Source organism: Gallinula chloropus (assembly GCF_964237585.1).
Source record: "Gallinula chloropus genome assembly, chromosome: 19".
Lineage (NCBI taxonomy): Eukaryota > Metazoa > Chordata > Aves > Gruiformes > Rallidae > Gallinula > Gallinula chloropus.
In genome coordinates, this window is record NC_140104.1 from 3,903,525 (window position 1) to 3,926,829 (window position 23,305).

The following is a 23,305-nucleotide window of genomic DNA, read 5'->3' on the forward strand; positions in this document are numbered from 1 at the left end:
CAGGGGCATCTACTCGAGCTGTCAAGATCAGGGAAGCTGCTATTCAGTGACTAGCTGCAAAAAAACACTAGCCCAGGGAGCCACATCCAGCCTGCTCCATCACCGTGCTTCTCCCTCCCGTAACACTCTCAACGTTTCACCGGAGATTCAAGCCAGCAGTAATGGGAAAAAAAGAAACAGGAATTTAAGCATGATTCTGGTCCTCTGTTGTGTTGCCTTTTCCTGAGGAATGACAGCTTTGCTATGGTCTTGCAATAAGACACGTTTCAGATCGCAGCATTAACTCTTTCTACCAAAAAAGTGACGACATGCTGAATTCCATGCAAAAGCTCAGCCTTAAGAGTTCACCAGGAGGGCAACAGTGATAAAGCCTTAGCCGAGGTCAAACCTCAGTCATTTATTTTGCTATTTAATAAAATAGCATTTATGTACCACACCTATCACCAAAGCAGGCAGTTAAAGCGAGTCTGGTTTTGATAGGGGGATCCTGTAACAAAGGTCCCAGCCTTACCACAGGCAAAGCAAGCTCTACTCCCACTGCCCTTACTGGGAGCACACGGTGTTTTGTGAGATACGACCTTGTAAGACAAGTGATCCTTGCTGGAGATCTGCCATCACTGAACTGCTTATTACAGATAAACATATGGTCTTTCTTTTTTTTTTAAGTTAAAAATGGCCTTGAAGTTATAGGAACAAGTATGTCCTAAAAAAGTAAACCCTTTTTTTCTTCATTGCTGGGTCACACACCTCTTGCCCTGGTATCGAGTTCCAAGACCAGATTAATTTAAGCCCAGAGGGACATTTTCAGGAATTTGAGCTGAAAAGTAATCTTTTATCTTCCAGCTTAATTCTCTGAAAATCTGAATTCACGCTGGTAATTACAGCAGCCTCTTACACATCACTGAAACCCTTCTTACGCTGGAACACAGTTTTTCCAGTTCCCAAAGAATTTCGCTCTAATGCAGGATAGCAAATAATCAAATTCAGTTCTTCCAAAGCTTTGCAGCAAACAGGGACTTTTTCTGCACTATTATAATTTCTCTTTCATCAGGACAGTCACCAACAGCCCACACCCACACAGGGAGTCAGCAAGCCCTTGGTGCACAGAGGTGTTTTATCAGCAATAGCAGGTGTTTTATACTTTCCTAAAAGAATAAATTCAATGTTTCATGCCTGAGCTATGCCAGTATTTACCTTTTTGCTGTTCTTACACCAACATCTGGAACAAACATATATCAAGTATCAGAACACAACTGAGTTTGTTTAATCGAGAAATACAGAAACGTGCAGACATTTGTACAATTACCCATGGAATGAAAAAGTACAAGGAAAATGAGTGTTAATTAAAAAAATCTAAGGTGAGAATTAGAATATACAACTTCTCTTTATGAGGTATAACAGGACACGAGTCTCTAAAGTCTGCTTATAAATGCAAAAAGCGCCATAAGGAAGCAGTTAAGGTCACTTTTTAAAACCTGCAGTGCTACCTACAGCAAAACTCAGAGCTTTGCCATGAATATTTGGCAAGGAGCAAAACCCATCTTCGAGCTGCTCAAGAAGAATAACAGCACCTTTAATCTCTGCCCTCCTTCAAGCGACAAGTGATCTGCATCAACTCTAAATCTGGAATACATCCCTGTCTGTCCACTGAACCACTGCACATTCCACCAAGAAAAGACAGAATCACAGCAAAAACTGTTGTTCTTCATCTTCTTTCATGACTTGAACACAGCCATCTCATTTCCTACCCTCAAAATCGAAGGTGTGGGTGCTTACCCATAATTTAAAGGTAAGTTTTTTAGGTTTACAGACTCCCTTCTCTGCAGTTACAGGATTAAGCTGACTACTGTGCTGAAGAAAGATTAAAGGCAGGGGTCTGAAAAAAGCACGTTACAAACACACCCCTTTGTGTGCTAATTGTCAGTGCCAGGAAAACCGCACAGAAGTGACTGTGGGGACACAAGTTTCAACACAAGCCAAAACAAAGGCTGAAATACAGCTGAGCTGATGCTCTTCTGGAACTCCAGGACCTGACTGACACAGTTTAATGATTAAGTAGGAAACACTCCCCCCCCCGCCCCGTTGCTCTGAAACTTTGCCATGATATTTAGTGACAAATAAAGCAAGCAAACAATTTCAATTAACCTCAAGTAATTTGCATAGGCATTCCTGACACGTGAGCAAGACCTGGACACATAGACATACTTGATGAATATTGGAATTAACAAACAGCAGTTTTGTTCATAGATGGGCTAATTATACAATAAATACCTGGACCCAAGACAAATCTCTATTCATTCAAAGATTATAAATTGTCATCTTTCAGCAGCAAAGGAGTGTTGGAACAAAGAAACGCTACAGCTCAATTGTAGAGCATGTGCTTATGGTTTTAATTTGTGAACAATAAATCATTAGTTTTACTTAGTTCTGTGTACTTTTTGAACCAAAAGGTTTTAATTTTCTCATTTATATAAATAAGCTTTACACAATTCAATTTAATTGAGAGTTATATATGAAATTCCCAATGTGCTCTTCTCTAAGGGATGTATGTTTGTCCAAATTAAGAGCAAACAAAGGCATTTGCAGACTATAAAGACTATTTGTTCTGTGCTGCTTGCCATACACATGTCTGCAGACACCCGGAGCTTTCCTTTATTTCAACTGAATAGACAACATTTATAATTTGAAATAAGATTCTAAAATCTAGTAGAAACAGAAATAACATCCTCTCAACTAATTCATTAAGGCTGAAGTCTGTCCTAAGGCTGAAGTCTCTAGCGATGCCCGTGGCAAACAGGTATGCAGAACAAAAATTACATACCCCTCAGTTTCATACTAACCTCTGATTTTGAGGATTTTTTGTGGTTCTTAAGTTATATCTAAAATTATCATGCGTGGTTGAAAGACCTGAGGTAATCACATGCTTTTCAACAAGCTTCAGGAGTACTTCTCTTAAAATTAAGCTCCATGATTTGAATGATTTACTTCATGCTACTTCTGGAACTACCAACACATCAGTTACATCGTGTTACCCGTGACAAGCAGAAAGTGACAGTTCTGGTCTAAGTCTACATGCAGCCACTTCAAATTCAACAGGTTTACCTTTTTTCCATCTTATAGACGTGATCTCACTTCCTCCAGAGCTTGGTTTCAGTATCCCACTGCCAGATTTGCCAGGGAGTTCAAGTCCAACAACTGCCTGGTGAGTTTTTCTGCACACACGTTCCTAACCCACATGCAGCTCTGTGCCTGCTGGCTCTACCTCTGCTCAACTTTGACAATAAAGTGAAGACCAGATTTTCTTTTTTAGACAGAATGCTTACAGCCATGTTTCAAGTAAACTGTTTGTAGTTTGGTGGTATGCTCCATGTATTTTTACTCCTGGTTCAATGTTACTGAACAAAGTTCTGGCTTTAATGCATTTTTCAGCTTGTAAACTTCTGCAGGAGCATGCCATGCAAATGAAAATACCCTCTTTTACCCAAAACTTCTCCCCAATGATTTTTTTTTTTCCCTGTTAGGACTTTCTGAGATTCTTGTATGCATAAACATCATTAAATTAAGCTAACCCCACCCCCATAAACCAGAAGTTTAGCCAGCCTAACACTTATTTCACACCACCAACTGACTTACAGATTTATTCATTCACCATTTATATATTTCCCGCAGTTTATTGGGTGCTTTATAGACCATCCACTCTCCGAATCAGCACTTTAATCTTACAGGAACAGGTAGGGCTGTAATCAGGATATGAATTCTCTTTAGATTTTCCCAGACGCTGTCTGATAGTCAACAGCCTGGTTGGTTTGTTGTGCTTTCCCCACCCCTAAAAGGTGCTGATTAGGTGTTCAGGCTTCACCATTACTCCTGGCTGATATACATTCACCGTGCTTAACTCCAGCTTCCTTTCCTAAAGTTCCCATTGGAAACCAGACAAGCACAATGAACATTTAAAGCTGAGCAGAGCAAGAACCTGATATTACTCACAGTACCGAGGCTGTTCAACACTTCAAATGTTCAGACTGTGAGCAGACTATTGGTTCTGTACCAAAGGATAGCATATATATTCTTCCCTGAGTTAAAGAATAATTTCAACTGCACGAACCTATGGTGAAATCCATCTGATGGCCATCTTTAAAGAATTATGGAAGAGGTAACTATTTCTATAATTCACTGACTTCAAAAGTATGTTTGACATTATTGTCGGGAAAATTATGTTAACCATGGATTACTGTTACAATCAAAGTATGTAGTGAGAAGTCAAGAGGCTTAGTAGTAAATTTTCAAAGCGGTGCGTGGGGATTTACCCGTTTGACTCCCATTAACGTCAATAGGAGTCGCGCGGCTAAATCCCTGTACACTGCTTTGAAAACTGACCCCTTCGTGTTGATGGACCCCTCTCTAAGAAGTTCCAGATGACCATATAAGAATAGTAAAGAACTGTTTCAGCATGTGCCCTTGTTCATTATTGTTGTTTGTACACATCTGAAAGTATTTTAATTCCTATACGCAGTGCTGTTTCCAGCGTTTAGTTTATAAAATATGGATTAAGATGGGCAAGTCCTCAGTAATCTGATGAAGCCATGCCAACACCCAGGTGTATACATGCATCGACACTTTATGCTGGCAGTACTTGGTGCACCTTACAGAGTTCATTTTTATCCACATCATCTGTATTATATATTTTTACCCACCTCATCTCTATTATATCACAAACATCAACATTGGCTGAAGAACGTAGCACGGTTTACCCCACTGCTCACATGCAATGGTGCAGCACTTCTATGAAATGACATCTGCCTTGTTCCTCTTTACCCCACTCACTCCTGTGCTCAGTCAGAAATTAAATTTGCTTCCCTTTGCCACTTAATCCTGTTTCCTGCAGGGAGCAGGAAGTGCAGGTTACAGTTTTAGGGAAGCTTAGTTTTCCCTTAGAAAAGACCATGAAGTGCTATTTCATTAGAAACATCTTTTCTGAAAGGGGTAGGTGATCCAGATTAGCTTGCAATCTGTTACGCCTCCAAGTGTAAGAAGCAAACCTGAAAATCCCATTTTCACTGTTTGTGACTACTGTCAGCAGGCCCCAAATACCTCTAACAACTTTGTAAGAGAAATCCATGCTTGGGATCAGTTTCATTTGAATTTTTTAAATGTAGTCATAAAATATGTGTGTATATATATATGTACATTTAAGATCTGCCACAGTTTTAAACACAGTAAAAATTCCAAATATAAAATGTTTTAAAATGCCAAAGTTCTTCTACAACACCCCCCATATTTTCATGAAATATCTGGAGAGAATACCTGAGCCAAGATAAACGCCTAAGAATTAATTCTCCGAAATTCTGAAACTCATTTTTCTGTATAGAGAAATCCTCCTCAAAATTTCAAGGAATTACAAATTACCCCCCAAGGATCTGGATTTTTAAAGAACATCTGCACAGCTCCTTCGAAACTACTGCTGCAGAGACCCAGAAATTCTTTTAAAAACTATGCTGCATTCTTTTATTATATGGCAATAAAAAAGTAGAATTGCATGAAAATGATACACTAGCTAGAGGCAATTTCAAGTAGAAAGAATAATAATGGCAAACTAGAGAATCTAGAATTTATTTTTTTTTTAAATTTCCCATCTGGATAATAAAGTTAAGCATATGTACCCAAGCCAGTCCAGAAATCTCAGCTGAGTGCTGGGTGTACACAAACTGGTGTGTACTTCCTTACAGGTTCAAGCTTGTACCACTCAATCAATGTGGTTTTGTGGAAAGCCCCTCATCTGTGGCACACAGCTACGCATGAAAGGGCAGCCGTGTAGGTGAATGCCCATGATGGGTACATAAAAACGAAGGCAGTTTAAGATGTTACCCCACACACTGTTGCTTGTTCCAACTCTTCTCCAGGCTGCCCAACACAGCAGCTCAAGTGGGCTTCCCCCACTGCAGGGTAAGGTCAGAGAGCTTTGTTTAGCCAGACTTCACTGGGGAATTGTGTTCAACTGGCCAACTTTGCTCTGGCGTGCAACCAGCGCTGCTGCAGAACCTGTAAAGCCCAGCAGCATGACAGCAATGGGCAGCTGAGGGCACTAACTGCTGAAACTACCCCAAACTCACATCTGACCGCGGCTGTGCAGGGATGTCACAGAAACAGAGCAAAAAGGCTTTGAACACCTCGTAACTACGCGATAGCGTAACTGTTGTTACAGGACGGGCTCTGGTTTGGATCAGTTTTATTATTTGAAATCGAGCTCCCTTGTGATAGACATTGAACATACACACAGCGAGATACAGCTCTTGTCCCACACACCACAGTTACGTGTAGAGTGGGGTATGTACCAGGACATATATTCCTCCCTGTTAGTGAGAGAGAAGGAATGCACTATTAAATATGCACACACGAAAGGGAGCAAGAAGGAAAATAGAGGTAGAAGTGGTAGAACACGAAGCATAATTATCAGTCCCAGTTCATTAGCCTATTGCCAGACCACCATCGCGCTCTGCTGCACGCGGAGAATGGCGTGCAGACCAGAATAACCAGATTCCTCGCTGTGTCTGCTCGGGTAACTCGTATGGCAGCAGTTTGGCTGTGAGTCCATGCATCATGGCTTGCTTTTCATGGTATCTATCTTCACAGGCCATACTCACACTGTTATTTAATATACTCTCCAGCCTTACTCTCGGTTCTGCTTTCCACTGCACAATATTCCCCGACTCTATGTATGGAATTTTTATGTCCGTCAATGGAAAGGAATAGGAAAGGAATATAAAATAGGCCATAAAGAACCACAATGCTGCTTAGAGACAGAAGTCTTGCTCAGGGTGCATAGCTTTCATTAGAGGGAGCAGGAAGTGCAAACATGATGTCAGAGGTACAGAGATTATCTGTATAAATTGTGTTATCATTTAGCCCAAACAAACAGTGAGGAAAGGCCAACCCCCTCCCTTTGAAGACCATGAATAGTTACCAAGTTTGACTTGTAATGAAAGCCGTTTTCAGTAAAATGTGGGATATGTGCAGCAGTTGGTCCAGAAATGAAAATCTGTCCTAACAGCCAAAAGTCAAAGGCAGCTATAAATGCAGAGCTTAATCTTTTCAAGAATCCCTTAACGAAGGCTATAAAACTGATTACATCTTCAGGCCCAACTCAAGTGCAAATTCTTACTCAGAAATAAGTAACAGCCCTGCAAGTATTACTTGGACACCAGTACAGGAACAAAGAATGAGAACACAGAGTACTAATTTGATTTCTAACATCGTGGAATATGAATTACATTGCATTTAGAATAAACAATTAATGAGACAGCAGAAGCTTCAGCGACGTGTCCATTTTTCTGAGAGAGAAACAATTTCCAGCAGCGGTCAGGGTGGGATAAAGCAGCACTGCATCACTCCTTTTAACGCTACAGAAATGGCCTTTGATTATTTAAAAGCCAATCGCAAAGATCTGTCTTCAAAACCTCCTATTGGAGGTTTAATAGCAAAGAGGTGCAAGTACACTTACCAGCAACACTGTAGTAAAGTAGAGACTTTTGCTTTAACAAAATCTATATTTATACGATTACATTTCCTATGGTTGAGGGCAGCTGTAATTAATGGATTTCCCTCCTTCCCCTAATGCAGTCATTTGTCAATTTAAACACAGAATGTCCAATCAATTTTGATGTATTTAGTAAGCAATTTGTCAAAGAATACTGCATACCAGTTAATATATTAATTCTTGTCACTGGCCTACTTCTGACAACTGCAGGTCGTCTCCATACAATTGGTCCTGATGAGCCAAAATCTCTTCCCTGGAATGGGAAGTGCCCTTGCCAGAGCCAGAGGAGAGAAATCCTGTCTCATTTTACTCAGTACCTTTTGGGGGCAGTTTTTGGTCCAATTTCATTTTTTTGGTAATTGTCCATGTTTCAGACATTCCAACTACAGCCCAATGAAAAAGTAAATTCGAAGAGGAGGGGTGGGAGGAAAGGAAATAAGAAGTATGGAACAAGGATGTAAAGACTTTGTGGTGTCATGCCAAGTTCTCTCCTTTCTTGGCAGTCCTGCTGTGTACCATGCACGTGTCTGTAGGAATTCAAACAAGCAATAATGGAAGGTACAGAAGTCAGACCAAGGAAACATGGGTTAAATCTAGGGCTTTGGGGCATGGTAATAGAGAGAAAAGTAATAATTTGAAACAAAAAAACCCGAACACAAACAGCTGATTGTCTTGACATGAAAAGCAGATCTCAACAACATGCCTCGAGAGTTTATCCTACAAGAAGCACCTTAATTCCTAAGGACTAAACAGCAGGAAGCAAGTAGCATTTAAAGAATAAGTAATAATTCTCTGAAGTAAAGCCAAGTCCTCTGCGTTACACACTCCTGTGGACACCAGAAAGCCTCCTACACACGCGTGCAGAGCCTCCCACAACCCCTAACTATACCAGGGGACAGTATTTATGTTAAAGGAAAATCATCTAGGAAGGACCAAATACGATTCATGTTTCTTTCCTCTGTTGTGATTCGGTTTAAGAGTAGCTCAGAACACAGGTAAATAAAGCAGGACTACTAGGGACACAAGTAAGGTAAGTATTAAGCCTGGGAAGCACAGTACAGAACCATCTAGAAGCTAACACCCAGTGCTGAAGAGCTGAGGACTGTAATACACTGGGGGCCTTGCAGGAGGAACTCCTCCAGAAACAAAAGTAAACCTGCAATCTGCTCTGTCAGAAGGTGAGGAGGTCCTTGGGACTGGTTATTTTTGTGAGCAAACTGCAAAGAGCCTGGAACAGGAGTGGGATAGCAACACATCCTGCGGGCCAGCAGCCTGTGGAATTTAACATGCAAGTTCATTTACACACCATGAACTTACAGAAAGGTCCAGATCTCTCCCTACCTACTTTCTCACTTCCCTACACCAGCCATGGCTGTGATAAAGCACTCAGGTAGATATAAACTGCATCCAGGTTTCTGCAGCAGATGTCACAGATGACCTCAAAGCAATGAAACAGCTGTGCTAATCCACTTACAAATGCCCTTGGGTAAAGGTCTTGGACACTTGTACGAAATATTTCTTCAAACAATGGCTCCTTGTTACTACTTATTAGCTGTGAATAGAACTTTAAGATTCTTTAAAAATATTAAAAACTGAACTGTGTGTAAATCACTGAACATTTAAAACATTCTCTGTGCTTCACAGAATCTTGCTGGCCTATTTTATACTTCCCAGAGACTAAAGATGACTTTGGTCCTGTGTTTAGGCATCGAACTGCATATTTATGAAAACCTGCCTGGCACAGCCCTCCAACCAGACCGCCAGACGTTTCATTGTTCTGTCCGTCTGCTGACAGAGGTACTCTGTGCTAAAAAGCACACTGAGTATTTTTCAATGACCCAGGGGGCAAAGGTCACTTATTATAAATGGATAATGAGACCTAATGCAATGTTCTGAGTGTGGACAAAGAAAGGGTCTATCCATACCCCCTTGTGACTTGGTCATTCAGGCTTTTATTTCCCCTGCACACTTAATGGAGCCAAACAATTGGCAGAAATGCTATACAGAAACTGAGAGAAACTGCTGTATTCTACCTCTGATAGACAGATACAAATAGTGACCCTGAAACGGCGCCAGAATTCCTCTTACCACTAACGTGGCAGACAGATGCAACATTCACCCTAACCCCCTATTTAGCCATTTGCTGGCAATTAAACTTAGTGACGGAAGCGACAGCACATCAAACCACAGGCTGCAGCTCCTGCCAGCTCAGTACATTACTGCAGGTAAGCAGGGCCAGGTAATGCTGGTTTGGCCTGTATTTACCAGGGGAGAAGCTAACAGCTCTCCTGGACTCTGTGTGAATCCTGGCTTGACTCCAGTGTTTCAGAAACTTCACTGAGTAGCTTAAGAATGAATAAACCCAGAAGACAAATTATTTCAAAGGTGATGAACAGACACAAATTTCTCTGTGAATGCCATTTGCACCATGTTCTCTACTTTTTGGGCTTCAGTGTTTACCATTCTGTTTTTCTCTACGTTCCACACCCTTCTGAAAGAATTTCTATTATGTGAATTAAAACCTAAATTAAAAGTCTTTGCTGTAATTCAAATAAGACAACACATTATTTGCTTGGAATTTTGCTACCACTCATTTTTCTTCCCTTAAAATGTTTTCAATGCAATCCCATCTGAAATGTGTAGTACTTGAGCTGTTAATGAAACTCACAGTGCAGCACACCTATCCCCCAATTTCAGTATGTGGGGTAAAAGTGATCTGCATATATAAGCACTGATAGTCACAGAAAGGCTCTTGTTCCAACTGTATCTTTGCAATATGTTGCTTTTCATTCCAACAGAAACTAGAAAGGAGAAAAACTACTTTTACAAAGTGTCCAGAATTCTCAAAAGAGCATTCTGTGACCCTGTATGTTTATAAACTTGATAATACAGAGGGAAAATAACTGAAACCAATATGGATTATAGAGACATCTAAAACTATAGCAGAGGATTTGGGGAAGGTGAAGATGGGGTTGCCCACAGGCAAGCTGCAAGGACTCGCAGACATAGGTACTGTTTGCCTTGGAGACTTTCAAGGCTACTCATCATCATCAGCAGCAGCTGCATAAGCAATGGATAAAAAGATAAACACCAAAACGAAGTACTGACAACACAAGCAGACTATGTGGTAGCAGTTACCTTAAACTACAATATGCTCTGCAGCTAAATAGTGTCTATCAAAGGTTTTTATATAAATTACAAATATATCTGTTGACTTGACTGTTGTCAACTCTTCAAACTATATGAAAATTTAAGTATAGGCTCATGCACCTAATTTTAGACAAACTCATTTGAAAACAGCGATCTGCGTTTGTCTAGTAAAATGTAAAACAACCTAAATACACCCTTGCAATGACCTTTTATCTAAGAGCAGAACTCACATACCTGCAAGTGAAAGTAAAATAACACAGGAACATAGCAAACAATTCTAGCCAAAAGGCACATCTAATGCAGTGTTGTGCACTATTTAACTACTTATTCATTTTTTTTCTACCTTTTGCCTTTTCTTTTTTTTTTCTGTGCAGCAAGGAAAAGGAAGACCCAAACCTTGTAGGTTTCCACAATATTTTGGGCTCAGAGCACATGCAACAGATGGGCAGGTAGAAGCAAGAGATCTAATCTGGCACCAATGTTGCTTTTACCAGTCATGTTCAAACTGCCTTTTGGCCCAGATGTCCACGTTCTGCATTGTAAAATGCCTGTCACACAACATGCTGGCGTGAGCTGTGCTGACAACTGTGCAGAGGGTCTAGTTTCCCCATGAGTACCTTTACATATGCCAAGAGTTGTTCCCCTGTGAGACTTTGAGTGTTACATCACTTTGATCTGGACTATACCCTAGATAAAAAAAAGAGACTTGCTGCTCACCGTTAATATTCCTCTCTCTTTGGTGGCAAAATAAAAACTGACACACTCATTTAATCTATAAAAACAATGTAAAATACACAGGTACATGTACCATGTATTTTTAGGTATAAATGCTTCTGAGTACACAATGCCATGCATATTGGCTGGGTAAGACACAGGACGAGGCAGGTGGGCAGCCGTCCCTGGAAGCAATGCCAAGGCTCCCAAGGGATGCAGCTGCCCGAGACTCTGGCTGGAAGCAGCCCAGACGTCAGGAGTTCCAGGCGAGAGGGAAAACGCAGATGCACTCACTTGTCGCCGAGTATCGAATTCACGAGAGGAAATGGCTAAACACATGAGAAGAAATGAGGTGAAGAAGCCCTGAAGACTTTAGGGGATCTTGTGGGTCACACTACAAGGCCTGCCAAGCACTCACGTTTTGGCTATAAATTCAATTCATATCAAAAAGAAACTACATTCGCCACGCTAGTATTACTGCTCTGGTTGGCTACACGAAGCCCTGTTCTGGGGTAGAACTTGTACTGAAGTAAATGCAGGTTAAAAAAATCAACTCAGAAAATCACATTCAGCTGAAGATGTGCACGTAAGGCAGGGCAAAAAGTTGTCAGCTACTTACAGCCAGCGAGAAGATACTGGTAGTACTGTACGGCATCTGCCGCCAGGAGCAGTGGATGGTTCGCATTAAATGGTGGTTGGAGTTCATTCCACTGAGGAGTTCTGAGGTAAAACACAAGACTATTAATATTTAAGCTAATACAGAGAATGTAAATCAGTGTTTCTGTCATCACATGTAATTATCTATACAAGCTCACAAAATGTTTGTAATTATTTAAATTAGCTTGTTCAAACACTGCAATACACCACAGGCAGTCGAGCAGCAGGACCGTATCGCGCACATCGTGAGGCAAAGAGACAATACTTGTTTGTTGGCTGCAGCGTGTATTGCGCAAAAAATAATGATGAAGGCGGTTTAGATTAAGTTGGTAAATTCATTTAGGACCATTGTATGTCATGCTGACGTTATATAAACACACAACAGAGACCAGGGAACTTTTTTGTTCCGTTAACTCGCGGTGCTTTGATACTGTAAAGTCACTGAGCATTTACAAACTGTGAAAATAAAGCTGTGTAAAGTTATGGACTATTGATCCAATTAGAATTTTCAATTCCATTACAACCTACTCACTTCAACAATAATGGTCTAGGAGTCTGTGTTGTAATTTTAATTAGGGTGGGCCATTCCTAAATAGCTTGGTAAATCAAGTATTGATCAACCTAGTCCAGCCATAAGCAGCACTAAGGAATATAGGAGACAAGAAAAATCGATAGAAAAATATTTTAAAACGTCAAAAGCACTGACAACACTTTCTCATCAATTTTTGTTTACTTTCTTCCACATGTCAGGAATAATTTCTTCAACTCTCTCAAGAAATGCTACCTTCAGCTACTTGCAGGATAACTTGCCTAACTCTTTGCAATGCTTCGTCGTGGAAACCTCACTGGTGTCTCATGGCAGAATTCTGTACTTTAACGCTATTAAAATAATTGTTTCTTGTCCTTATTAAAAAAGCTAAAATACAATCCGATCATTTAAAATCACCAATTGATAAGGATCTCTATTGATCTGTAAACATGTTCTTATAGGCCCACATCTACAGAAGGCTGTTAAATAAAAATAAACTGTTAGTTCCCTTTCAGATATGTAAGCACTGATAGATCTGTAAGAAAAGGGACCCTTGAATTTGCTATGGAGGGTCCCCTCTTTCAACAGAAAACTTTGAGAGTACTTAAGATAACCTGTAAGATAAAATCGAGGTGAAAATCACCATGGAGTTCATTCACCCCTTCCAAAAAAAAAAAACCCCAACAAACCCACAACTATTTTCTGAGAAAAAAAAAATAGAAGTAGTAAAAGGAATGAGCTACCTAACCAAAGCCCAGCTGGCTCTTGGGCATGTCATCATTTCCAAAGGGGTGTCATCGCTAATCTTCGGAGCAGTGCTGAGCGGACGTGGTTCCAATACGTGCTCCACCAGGCTACCGTAACAACTGATAATATACAGCGACTCCACTACAAACTGTTTTGATTGATCTGTTTGCAAGAAGAAAGAAACAAAAAAAACATTTACAGAAGTTGTAAAGTCATTCTTCTTCTAAGCCCCTTGCCTTTATATGCTTGCAGTCAAAAACACAAATTAAACGATGTGAAAGGGCTAGTGAGACAGTTTCCCTCTTGTTTCAAAAACCCACAAATATCTCTTATAAGAGAGTGCAGAAAGTTTCTCATCAAACACATCTGTACCTTTGCTTTAGCAGAGGTGTCTCACCTTTACCTCACAGCTTTTTCAGTGTCACTTTGCACAGTATCTTTGGATCAAACTATCTAAGTCTGTTCCCTGTCATTATATCATAACATAAAAATAAATTCTTTATTTCACTTATTAAAGTTTCTTGCAAATTGTCCTATTTGCCAAAAGCACCCCAGCTATGTCTCCAGAAATCTCTAGTTCAAGGAATAAAATCTGCAGATAAGCACCTACAGAGAGAATTTATATTTAAATTCTGGTTTTGTGAAACACCAACCTTTTTCTCTTTTCAGACCAGGATTGCTTGCAAACCACGACCTTGATGATCCAAAGACTGCAGCGACACAGAACTCTCCTCCCACAGACTTACTGGGTGAAATCTGTGGAGCTGGTTTGGATTTGCTTAAAGAAAGAACAAAATAAAATGATGACAGTTAATTCTCAAATATTTAGCTGCCCCTTTCTTAGCATTCATTCTGATTCAGAAATGGCGAATATTTGGAGTTCCCGTAAGATTTAGCAGGATTTACAGATGCTCAGTGTTTCTCGATAATAGGTCCCAAATTCCCCCTGATCACTGAACTCATTATCTCGAAGAAGAGCACTGGCTCCGAATGGAGAATTACTTGGACCATTTAAAAGAGCCAATATTGAATATCTACATTCAATAGAAACAACTTCCGAAGTGGATACAAACATTTCTAATCGTAAGAACTTTGGGAATGAAAATATAGACTTTGGGTCAGTCATTCTCGGTGGTTGATATTTTCTTGCAACTTCAAAAGAAGCTTGGAAATAACACTGAGTGGTGATCAGTTAGAACTCAGCGTGGTCCTGGTGTCACTGACACCACCAGCGTATGTGTGACATGGGCACAAGGGAAAGAGGGAGCAACATGCGGAGGATACATGGGAAGGGGAACAATGCATTACACTCACGAGCTACGTGGTTAAACCAAATCAGTAATTATATCACATAAAAAGGGATTTAAGATACCTTCTCCTCTGAAACCTCTGCATGTAGCAGGTACAGCAAGTTATAATTACATCTCACAAACACCAGTTAGTGTTTCTCCTTGCAGGAACCTGAAGATATGCAACCTTATGCTTTGTATAAACTCAGCCCTGTTTGCAGAGCACTGTCCTTTCCCTCAATTCATGACACGTTTAAGAGAAAAGCTGTCTGAGAAGTTCACACAGGATTCCTCCTTTTCCATGTTCCCTTTCTTCCTCAGCCTTTTTAATTGGATTATTTTATATTCCTCTCTCTACTCATTTTCACTGCTCTGTTCTCTTGCTACTTCTCCCTCCTTCCCTTTTTTCTTCCGTTAATTTCTTGTTCCACATTCTATCAGCCTGTGATTACACCATCACATTAACTCGGTTGGTTTTCAGTTACAATCTCCAGCTCCAAGAAGTGTGTGTGCATACATCTATACACACACAAAGTATTGCAGTACCATGATGGAATGGAGCAGCAGAAAAATATTTAAAATCAGCAGAAAGCAATTCAAACACTACACATAATTATAGAGGCACTTAACTCGAACTGCCCTTTTTTGGGGGTTAATGACAAATTATACAGGTGAAGTGGTTCAACAGAATGAACCAAGAGGGATATTAAAGCAAGAATGGATTATGAATCAACATAATGTAAAAATAACACAAGAAAAGCAAGTTAAACCAAAATTATTCTACAAGCTGGGCTTCTCTAGAACTCCTGCAGCTGGCTGCAGAGGCTGCACCTCTTCAAAGACCTGTGTATGTCTCGGTCCTTTGCAGCTCAGTCCTCATCTCACTGAAATAAATTGCAAAACTTGCACTGATCTCGAACAATAATTTCCTTTCAACTAGGTGTACCAAGTTACACACAGAAAATACAACATGTGGTTAAAAACACGCAACCTCCACCATTACTGGCGTGTGATTTGAAACACTGAAAATTGCCTTCACCTTGAACTCACCGAAAGCAGCAAAGGCTTTCTGTAAAACATACCAGAAATCAGGTCACTTATGACTATGGGAGAACAGATTCATTGCTTGCACCAGCACTGTAGTTTCAGCCAGGTTTCCGAATGGGATTTATAGACCGTGTAGCTGAGCTGCCCAGCACCTTGTGCAGCATGACTCTGCCAGGACTCACCGAAGCACAGAGGGGCTAAGCGACTTGCCATAAATCACACACGGGAAGTCTATGGTGACTCGCTGCATTTAGAAGAAAAAACAACAACAAGAAAAACCCCAACCCCAAAACCTGTCAAAAGGAATTCCACCACAGGGAATGGAAAGATTCAGACAAACTTTCATGGACTTAGATCTGTCCTGAAGCTCTCCTACCAGCACAATCCGGAACGTCTCAAAGGAGCAACTGCGACTCATGGTAACTCTGGTACTGAACCACCAAAAGCACTTCATATCCTACTGCTAAAACTACAGCTACAGATTACTGGGTCAGAAATCCGTGTTCCATAAAGTTCCTGACTACAAATACATTACCTTGCTTGTGGTGGTGCTTCATGATCTGTACTGGAATATTTAAATTATAAGCATTTATAAGCTGCTCAGAAAAATTCAGAGTCAATTTCTTACACTTGGACATAGTCCCCTGGCACAGAAACTCATTTTAACCAGTTCAGTAACAAACTGTGTATTTGACAACCATTTTTCAAATATTCAAACCCTAATATTCCTTCAGAAATGGCAATGTAAATGTATGCACTAACTAGAGCCTTGTTACTGACTGATCTACTTTAACTATCAAATTATTTGTAATATAGAAAGATTGTTCAGGCCAGTGTGACCCCCCCCAAGCAATACAAAGTAAATTATGGATATGATCCAGCTGTATTCACTTCCTCTTGTAAACTCTTGAAAAAGAGAATCTGCTGCCCTAATACTCTGATTATTCTGAATTTTTACTCAACACAATCTGAGGTCATTAAAATAATTTAAAATTGGGGAAAAGAAAAAAAAGTGAGGGAATGCTGTTCTGAACAAACTGGAGTAAATTTCTTGAGAGATGTAACTGACCTCAACCATTTTTTAAGCAGGAAGGAATCCAGTACCTAACTCTCAGTCCCAAAGACCTATGCTCAACCAAACACAGATGGATATAAACAACCTTTGAGGAAACGGTCTAAGCTACATTCTATTTCCACCATGACTTTAAGATGTACCTCATTCAGACATGCATTTAAATGTTGGTTTCAGTGCCAAACCATTTTCCCTTCAAGAATATTTTGCAGACAGAAAGAGCAGACCTTGTAAAACACGATTACTCATGTGGTTAAACTTAGTCCTGCTAAAACATAAAGACAAAGGAAGGGGAAAAAAAACCCAAACTGAAAAAAAAAGACCAGTGCATCATATTGGTTTAGACATATTTCTGAAAAAGCTGCTGAGATGTCAACAAGTCTATTCTGCAAACCCATGTAACTAGGGAATCTTTCATTTTACCACCATTTTACTTTATCCCCCAGTTTTCATCAATACATTCCAACTCAAATTTCTTTCCTTCAGTAAACCTCAAAAGCTCAGTTCTTTTCAGTAACAGTAATGCCATTAGAAAAATGTATTTTCATGTCATTGTGATATTTTAACAACTTGGAAACCATAAATCCTCATTATTATATAGATGCAAACACCCTCTCAGCTTTATAAATGATAACAAAACAATCATGTTGAAGGTAGGTGGTGAATGACTTGTTTCTGCTACGAACTCCTGCTCTTTACTTGCTCTCAGCCTGTCAGCACTTCATAAATTATTCCACGAACTGAAATGAAGGCCCATTTGGCCTTACTTTTAAAACCAGTTAATTTAAAAGAATCTTCACAATATACTAACTTGCAAAAGACTGTACTGTATTTTTCCTGAAAGGGGTTGTGATGCAGGAAGAAGTGCAGGTTCTTGGGAATCACAATTAAAAACAAGAAAGTGAAGCTAACAAGACCAAAGTATTCACCCTTACAACTTCAGTCTCCCACAGCAGAACCAATGACATTATATTTAAGATATAAGGAGGGTAAAAAGGCAGTGCACTTTTTCCTGTCTGGGTCTACCCAACTGGGGAATTACTCCAAGAATTCAATGAGACCCGGCAGTATTTTTAACCCAATTATCTGTGCAGAAATCTACAGCACGGGTACAACAGTAATGAAAACCCTCCCAATGACAAAGGTCTTGTTCTGATATAAATTTAGGAAGAGCTGTGCCTCAACTGAAGGCCATGTTCATGCTGCTTCAGTTTCCACCAGCAGGCATTGACCTACCCCAGCTGAAGTCAAAGACAAAGTCACCCACTAAAAGTCAAGTTAATCCCACATTCCTGGTAAATATCACAGGATTTGGGGAACTTTGCCTGGTTGGTAGGAATTAACTTTTCTAACACAATTTTGAGGAGTATTTCTGTTTTAAGTGGAAAAGCTCAGAGCTGTAGATGTGTACATAGCCAGTGAGAAAACAGAGACAAACGTTTTCTTCTGAAATGGCACAAAAAGCGATGGGAGCAAAGAGGAAAATTAAGACATCACTGTCAAATCTTAGAAAGAAAAGTGACTCAGCAACAGCATACAAACTCTTTCATGCTGGCAACATAAGAAGAAAAGATGAAGAGCTACTGAAGCAATTCAGTGCTACTACTTGTTGACTTTAGTAACAAACGAAACCTGTAATCTCTGGAAATGTATGTCTACAAAAATCATAACCAATTACAATAATTTCATTAGGGTTTTTTTATTGATTATATTTCTCCTTTAGGTAAGAAATAAAGAATATGAATTAATATTATTAAAATATTTTGACAACCATAGGCAACTATGAAAACCAGAGGCTATGCAGGACAGCGATGGAGTGTTCCTCAAAGAGCTTTATGTCTCATAAAATACCACTGGCCCTTAAACTTGTTTTTAAATTCAAAGCCAAACAAGTGACAGAACTTAAAAAATAAATAAAATTGCATATAGACAATACAAAGGAATTGCTTTACAAGTTCAAATATTAGCAGTCAAATAGCAAGAGTCTGCAAAGATTGAGAATCGCTTTCCTTTAACATTCCCAACAAACAGGCTTTGATACATCAGATGCATAAAGCCAAAAGCAGTTATCTGCACCTCCACAGCTAAACCTGCTGAAATGGAAACACAGCATTTCTGAAGGTTAAACTTTTATCTAGCCCACAGAAGCAGCAACAAAAGTATCAGGAAAAAAACAAACTGCGTGAAATTTGCAATTACACTTAAAATTACTGAAAAAGCATTTCTGTCTCGATACTACAATTTCAATTAATTTATCACTGTGCCTGAAACAAGAAAACAAAGGCATGTTTCCAGTTGTCAAATCATGAATAAAGCAAGAAAAAGCAAGAAAAGAAATGGTAGGCTTCTTTATTCACCAGGCAGTAAGTTGTCAAGTCTCCATTCATTTTGTTTACATAATTTAGGTCTTATTAAGACCTTAATGGAAACAACATGACTTCTTCCCCCACCCAAAGTGTGTTTTTTATCCTAATTTCTCTGTAGGCTAGCAAAGCCCATGTTTTTGAGCTAGCACTGGCATTAAACAAACCACAAAAGAGTCTTGTGAAAGACGGGCAACAATTTTTGAGTCTATTTCATATATTCCCCTCTTTAATCTAGGCCTTTTAATCTTGCCTCAATCTAAAATAATTTCTGGTTGACAAGCATCTCTGCCGCTTCATGCGGGGGGTGACTGACACATCCATTTGCTAAAACAATCCACTTTCAAAACTCTCCTTCCAGAGCCTTTTCAGTTCTCAGATCACCATCAGACAAAATACTTGGGTGCATCATGAACTACATTTAGAAATGGTTGTTTGGAGGACTACTCCTGTGAGCAGATGTTCTCCAGGAATAAGGCGACATCGCCTTCTTTCCTTTAGTGTCATACTCTGTGCCTTTGCTTTTCCTGTCTCTGCTATAGCTCCCACAGCCCTCACCAGCTGCCCTCAGAGACTCTCTGCAGAACTCTGCATCCTGAGGAAGCTCCTAAGAAGTTCTTTCTGATGAAGACAGTATTATGAGAGAGACGTAAGGTGGTGATATATGTGGAACAAGCTTCTAGTAGTAGAAACAAGAGCCAAGTACAAATATTCTAACAGATACTGGCAGACATAACTAGTGAGTACCTGTAGCTACACCTAACAGCCCAACAAATCCCACCCAGAACCCTCTTAGTTGAAAGTTTCTGCGATTTCTAAGAATTTTGCAAGATATTAAAACTTCTCCCATTCTTCTTGTATGCAACTCCCAGCACCTAACCTCCATTTCTTCCAGGTGACTGGAGGTTGGGTGCTGCTGCCCGAACACTGAACCAACTCCAACACAGGGAAACTTGGTAAAGTTTCCTTGTATTCTGTCTGTGTTTTTGTAATATGCTGCGATTTTACATATTAAACCCTAACCCCCTTATTATGTCACCTATCCAGATTCTGATGGAGCTGTGGTTTATTTTCTTTTTTTCCCTCAAGTGCAACAATCTTCTTTTTATTTTTCAATTTGCATTGCCCATTTTAGTTGTTTCATCTCTCTTTTAGAGTACTTTACTGTCTACTCACTGCTAATCTGGCTTATTTTCAAGAGGTCATCATCGATGGTTTCTGTCTGTAAGCAACTTAGTGTTACAATAATAAAGGAAGCTACACAGAAAAATAAGAGGCTTGTTTTGCAAAGATACTGCAATAATTTTTGCCCACTGGGAAATAATTTGTTTTTTCAACTTCTCTGCTACTTAAAAATTAAATGCCCTATCAAAAGTAAAAAAGCAAAGAAAAAAAAGTGATCGCTTGATGGTGAACATGCATCCATAGTTTAAAAGAGCAATTATGCAGTGCTTCCACCTATGGATCAGCCATGCAACTAAAAAAATTCAAATAAATTAAAATGAATCCCAAATTAAAAAGTCTAAGCACAGAGTTACTTTCAGTGAGGACAGCAAATGAAGTATAGGCATGCTGGGTTTGAACTGGGAACTCACCATGGAGCTTTTATGGAAAAACATCCTGCTCCAAACAGGTAAGGTCTTCACGTAAAGGGGAAAAATGCACAGAAATTAGATGAAAACTCAATTACCAACAAGTACACTGTATATCATGCTAGTAAGATTTATGCAGAAGGTAAACAAAATAATTTCTTACAACCGTTGATGATGCCCTGAAAGAGATGTAGACCTCTAATGTAACCCACATGCTGACGCTCACACACAGAACCGGTCCCAGCGACAGCGCAGCCCCGCGCGGAAGCGGGAGCTGACGGGGCTGGCTCCTCATGCACAGCTGCCGTGACACACACACATCAGTTGCAAGCAGGCTTTACATTATAATTCAAGTTAGACACAGCTTAGGTCTCTTTCCTGAAATCTCCTGACAAATCTGAGGCAAAAGCAGTCAAGAGCCTTAAACAGACATTAAAGTCAAAAATAACAGAAGAGGGAAATTAGCATCAAGAACAAGGAATATGGGGACGTTTCCCATGAAACACTGAAGGTCTGAGCGGGACGGTTTTACAGATTTACTGAAAAGAGGCAAATCCTAAGTAAAACCAACAACAGATACAAGCACATCCTTCCAGAAAAAAATACTCAGCCCTTTTCCTAGGACAGAAACACACTATTAAATTAAAAATCTTTAGTAAATGTATGATACAGCAGTCTCATTTCCCCATCTGCAAGCTTGCAGGGAATGCAGGAAAGAGAACCCTAATGTGTTTCAAATATTTTTGATGTTAAAAATCACCTGATACAAAGCTTAATGGTTTTGGCCACTCAACAATTTACCTACACTATGATTTCTTTTTGTTGTCCTTCAAGTACTCTGCACAGCCTTGAGGTTTTAAAGCAGTATCACACGACGTTAATTTCAGTGGCTGTTTAATGGATACCTCCCTTACATCCCTGACATTTGCATAAAATCTAAAAAGGAGGAACAGGAGGTACATTTAGAGCTACTCACATCCTCAAGGCTTCTTTGATTCCAACGTGTCATCTTTCTTTTAATACCCTGACTCCATGATAAACTCGGGTTAGTTTAACAACTCCAAATATTTTCAGGCAATGAACTAAATACAAAAGGTCTGTCATAGAAAGAGGCATAAACCACTCTGCCATGTGCCTACATGATTAAAAGGGTACTGGCCTGATAAAAAAGAATTCTGTGAACTAAATTTGACATGAGCACAACATCAATGAATGAAGACACCCTCTTAATAAAAACATTTAGGTGAAGGTACATACCCTATACAAAGAAGTAAAATAAATAATGATAAATACAGAATATTGGGGAAAAACAAGCCCAACCCAAACGCTATTTTTTATTAGTAATACAGACCAAAAACCATAATGAACTTTGCACAGTGGAGTAGCCTTTAGCTGTTTGTATTTAAATAAATCCTTGGTTAACACTTTGGAAGAGAGAATTCGGTAGAACCAGCTGCCTCTCTAGACATAATATATCATCTTTGACTAGTGATAAAGCCCAATTAAATTGTATGAACTATATGAATCATATGATCTCCTATACGGTCAACACATTCAGTCCCTGAGTCAAAGACCATTCCAATAATGGCTCAAGAGAAGATTAGCCCAGCACTACCGCAGTGTTTAAATATTTAATGGCAAGCTAAGTCTTCTGTACAACCCACAGTCAAGGTAATTTAAAACCTAGAATATACTGAGTGTAAATCTGAATAGTCATTGGAGAGTGCTCGAACCTGACTGGAGCTTAGAATTTCTAAGTTATGATCCTGGGTGTTTTGGCAAGCATTTGCTTTTTCCTCTCTGCCTCAGTTTCCCTGTCTGCCAAAAGCAGGGAAATGACATTTAGCTGAGCATGTGAGAACATTTTAGATGATGACATAAAGATTTTATGTTTGGGTTTTCTTTTGTATAACATCCTGTATTGACCTGATTACACTTGCAAATTAATAATTCTCTCTATTTTGACTACACACGCGTCGATGGAAGGTTTTGTTGGTTTGTTTTTAACATGGAGACAAAATCTTGTATCATGAAGAAAATGTAATTATACTTTCAAAGACTACTGCATTGTCTTAATAAAAAGCTGGAAGTGTGAGAGAGACAACTTAGCATTTCCTTTCTGTTCACAAGACCTCGTTTCTTTGAAGATGACCAATCTTCCCCTATGATATTTATATAAGCAATTGTTTTTCATTATTTCCTTCACATAATATGGATAGTATGCTAATTGAGAGAGAAAGAATGTACAAATTACAGGACAACCCAACCTTGAAAAGACAGCACCAGATGGCCACACTCGGTGACAGTAACAGAGCAATGCCAAGGCAAAAAACTCACCGAGATTCTCTTTTCTCATCGCTAGTGAGAAATTCCAAAGGGAAATTAGGAAATTAAGATGATTTATGATTCAAAATTCCAACACCATTTTCTTAATTTCTTATCTGATTCTGAAATATAGCAAATTGCAACTTTCACTGATTGTGTTATTCTCTTTAATAAAAACTATTTAAGCTTTTAATAAGCTGTGCAATACCCCCATGGCTCTGTGTTGTCTCTGGTTACCAGAGGATTCTCACTAGGACATCTGAACAAAATTTAGAGCAAGTAACTG

General features: G+C 39.5%; 1 protein-coding gene across 3 annotated transcripts in view; it reads right to left on the bottom strand.

Moving 5' to 3' along the window:
- Nucleotides 1-23,305, bottom strand: part of BCAS3 (BCAS3 microtubule associated cell migration factor) — a gene marked incomplete at its 5' end in the record, with an annotated part of 348,271 nt that overhangs the window by 198,030 nt on the left and 126,936 nt on the right. For 2 of the 3 annotated variants that reach the window (XM_084273335.1, XM_084273334.1), the window contains 4 exons: nucleotides 12,018-12,118; nucleotides 13,328-13,493; nucleotides 13,985-14,109; nucleotides 20,698-20,742. In XM_084273335.1, the coding sequence (XP_084129461.1) occupies nucleotides 12,018-12,118; nucleotides 13,328-13,493; nucleotides 13,985-14,109; nucleotides 20,698-20,742 (437 nt within the window). The remainder of the gene's footprint in view (nucleotides 1-12,017; nucleotides 12,119-13,327; nucleotides 13,494-13,984; nucleotides 14,110-20,697; nucleotides 20,743-23,305) is intronic. The other variant, XM_084273336.1, reaches the window with a different exon arrangement.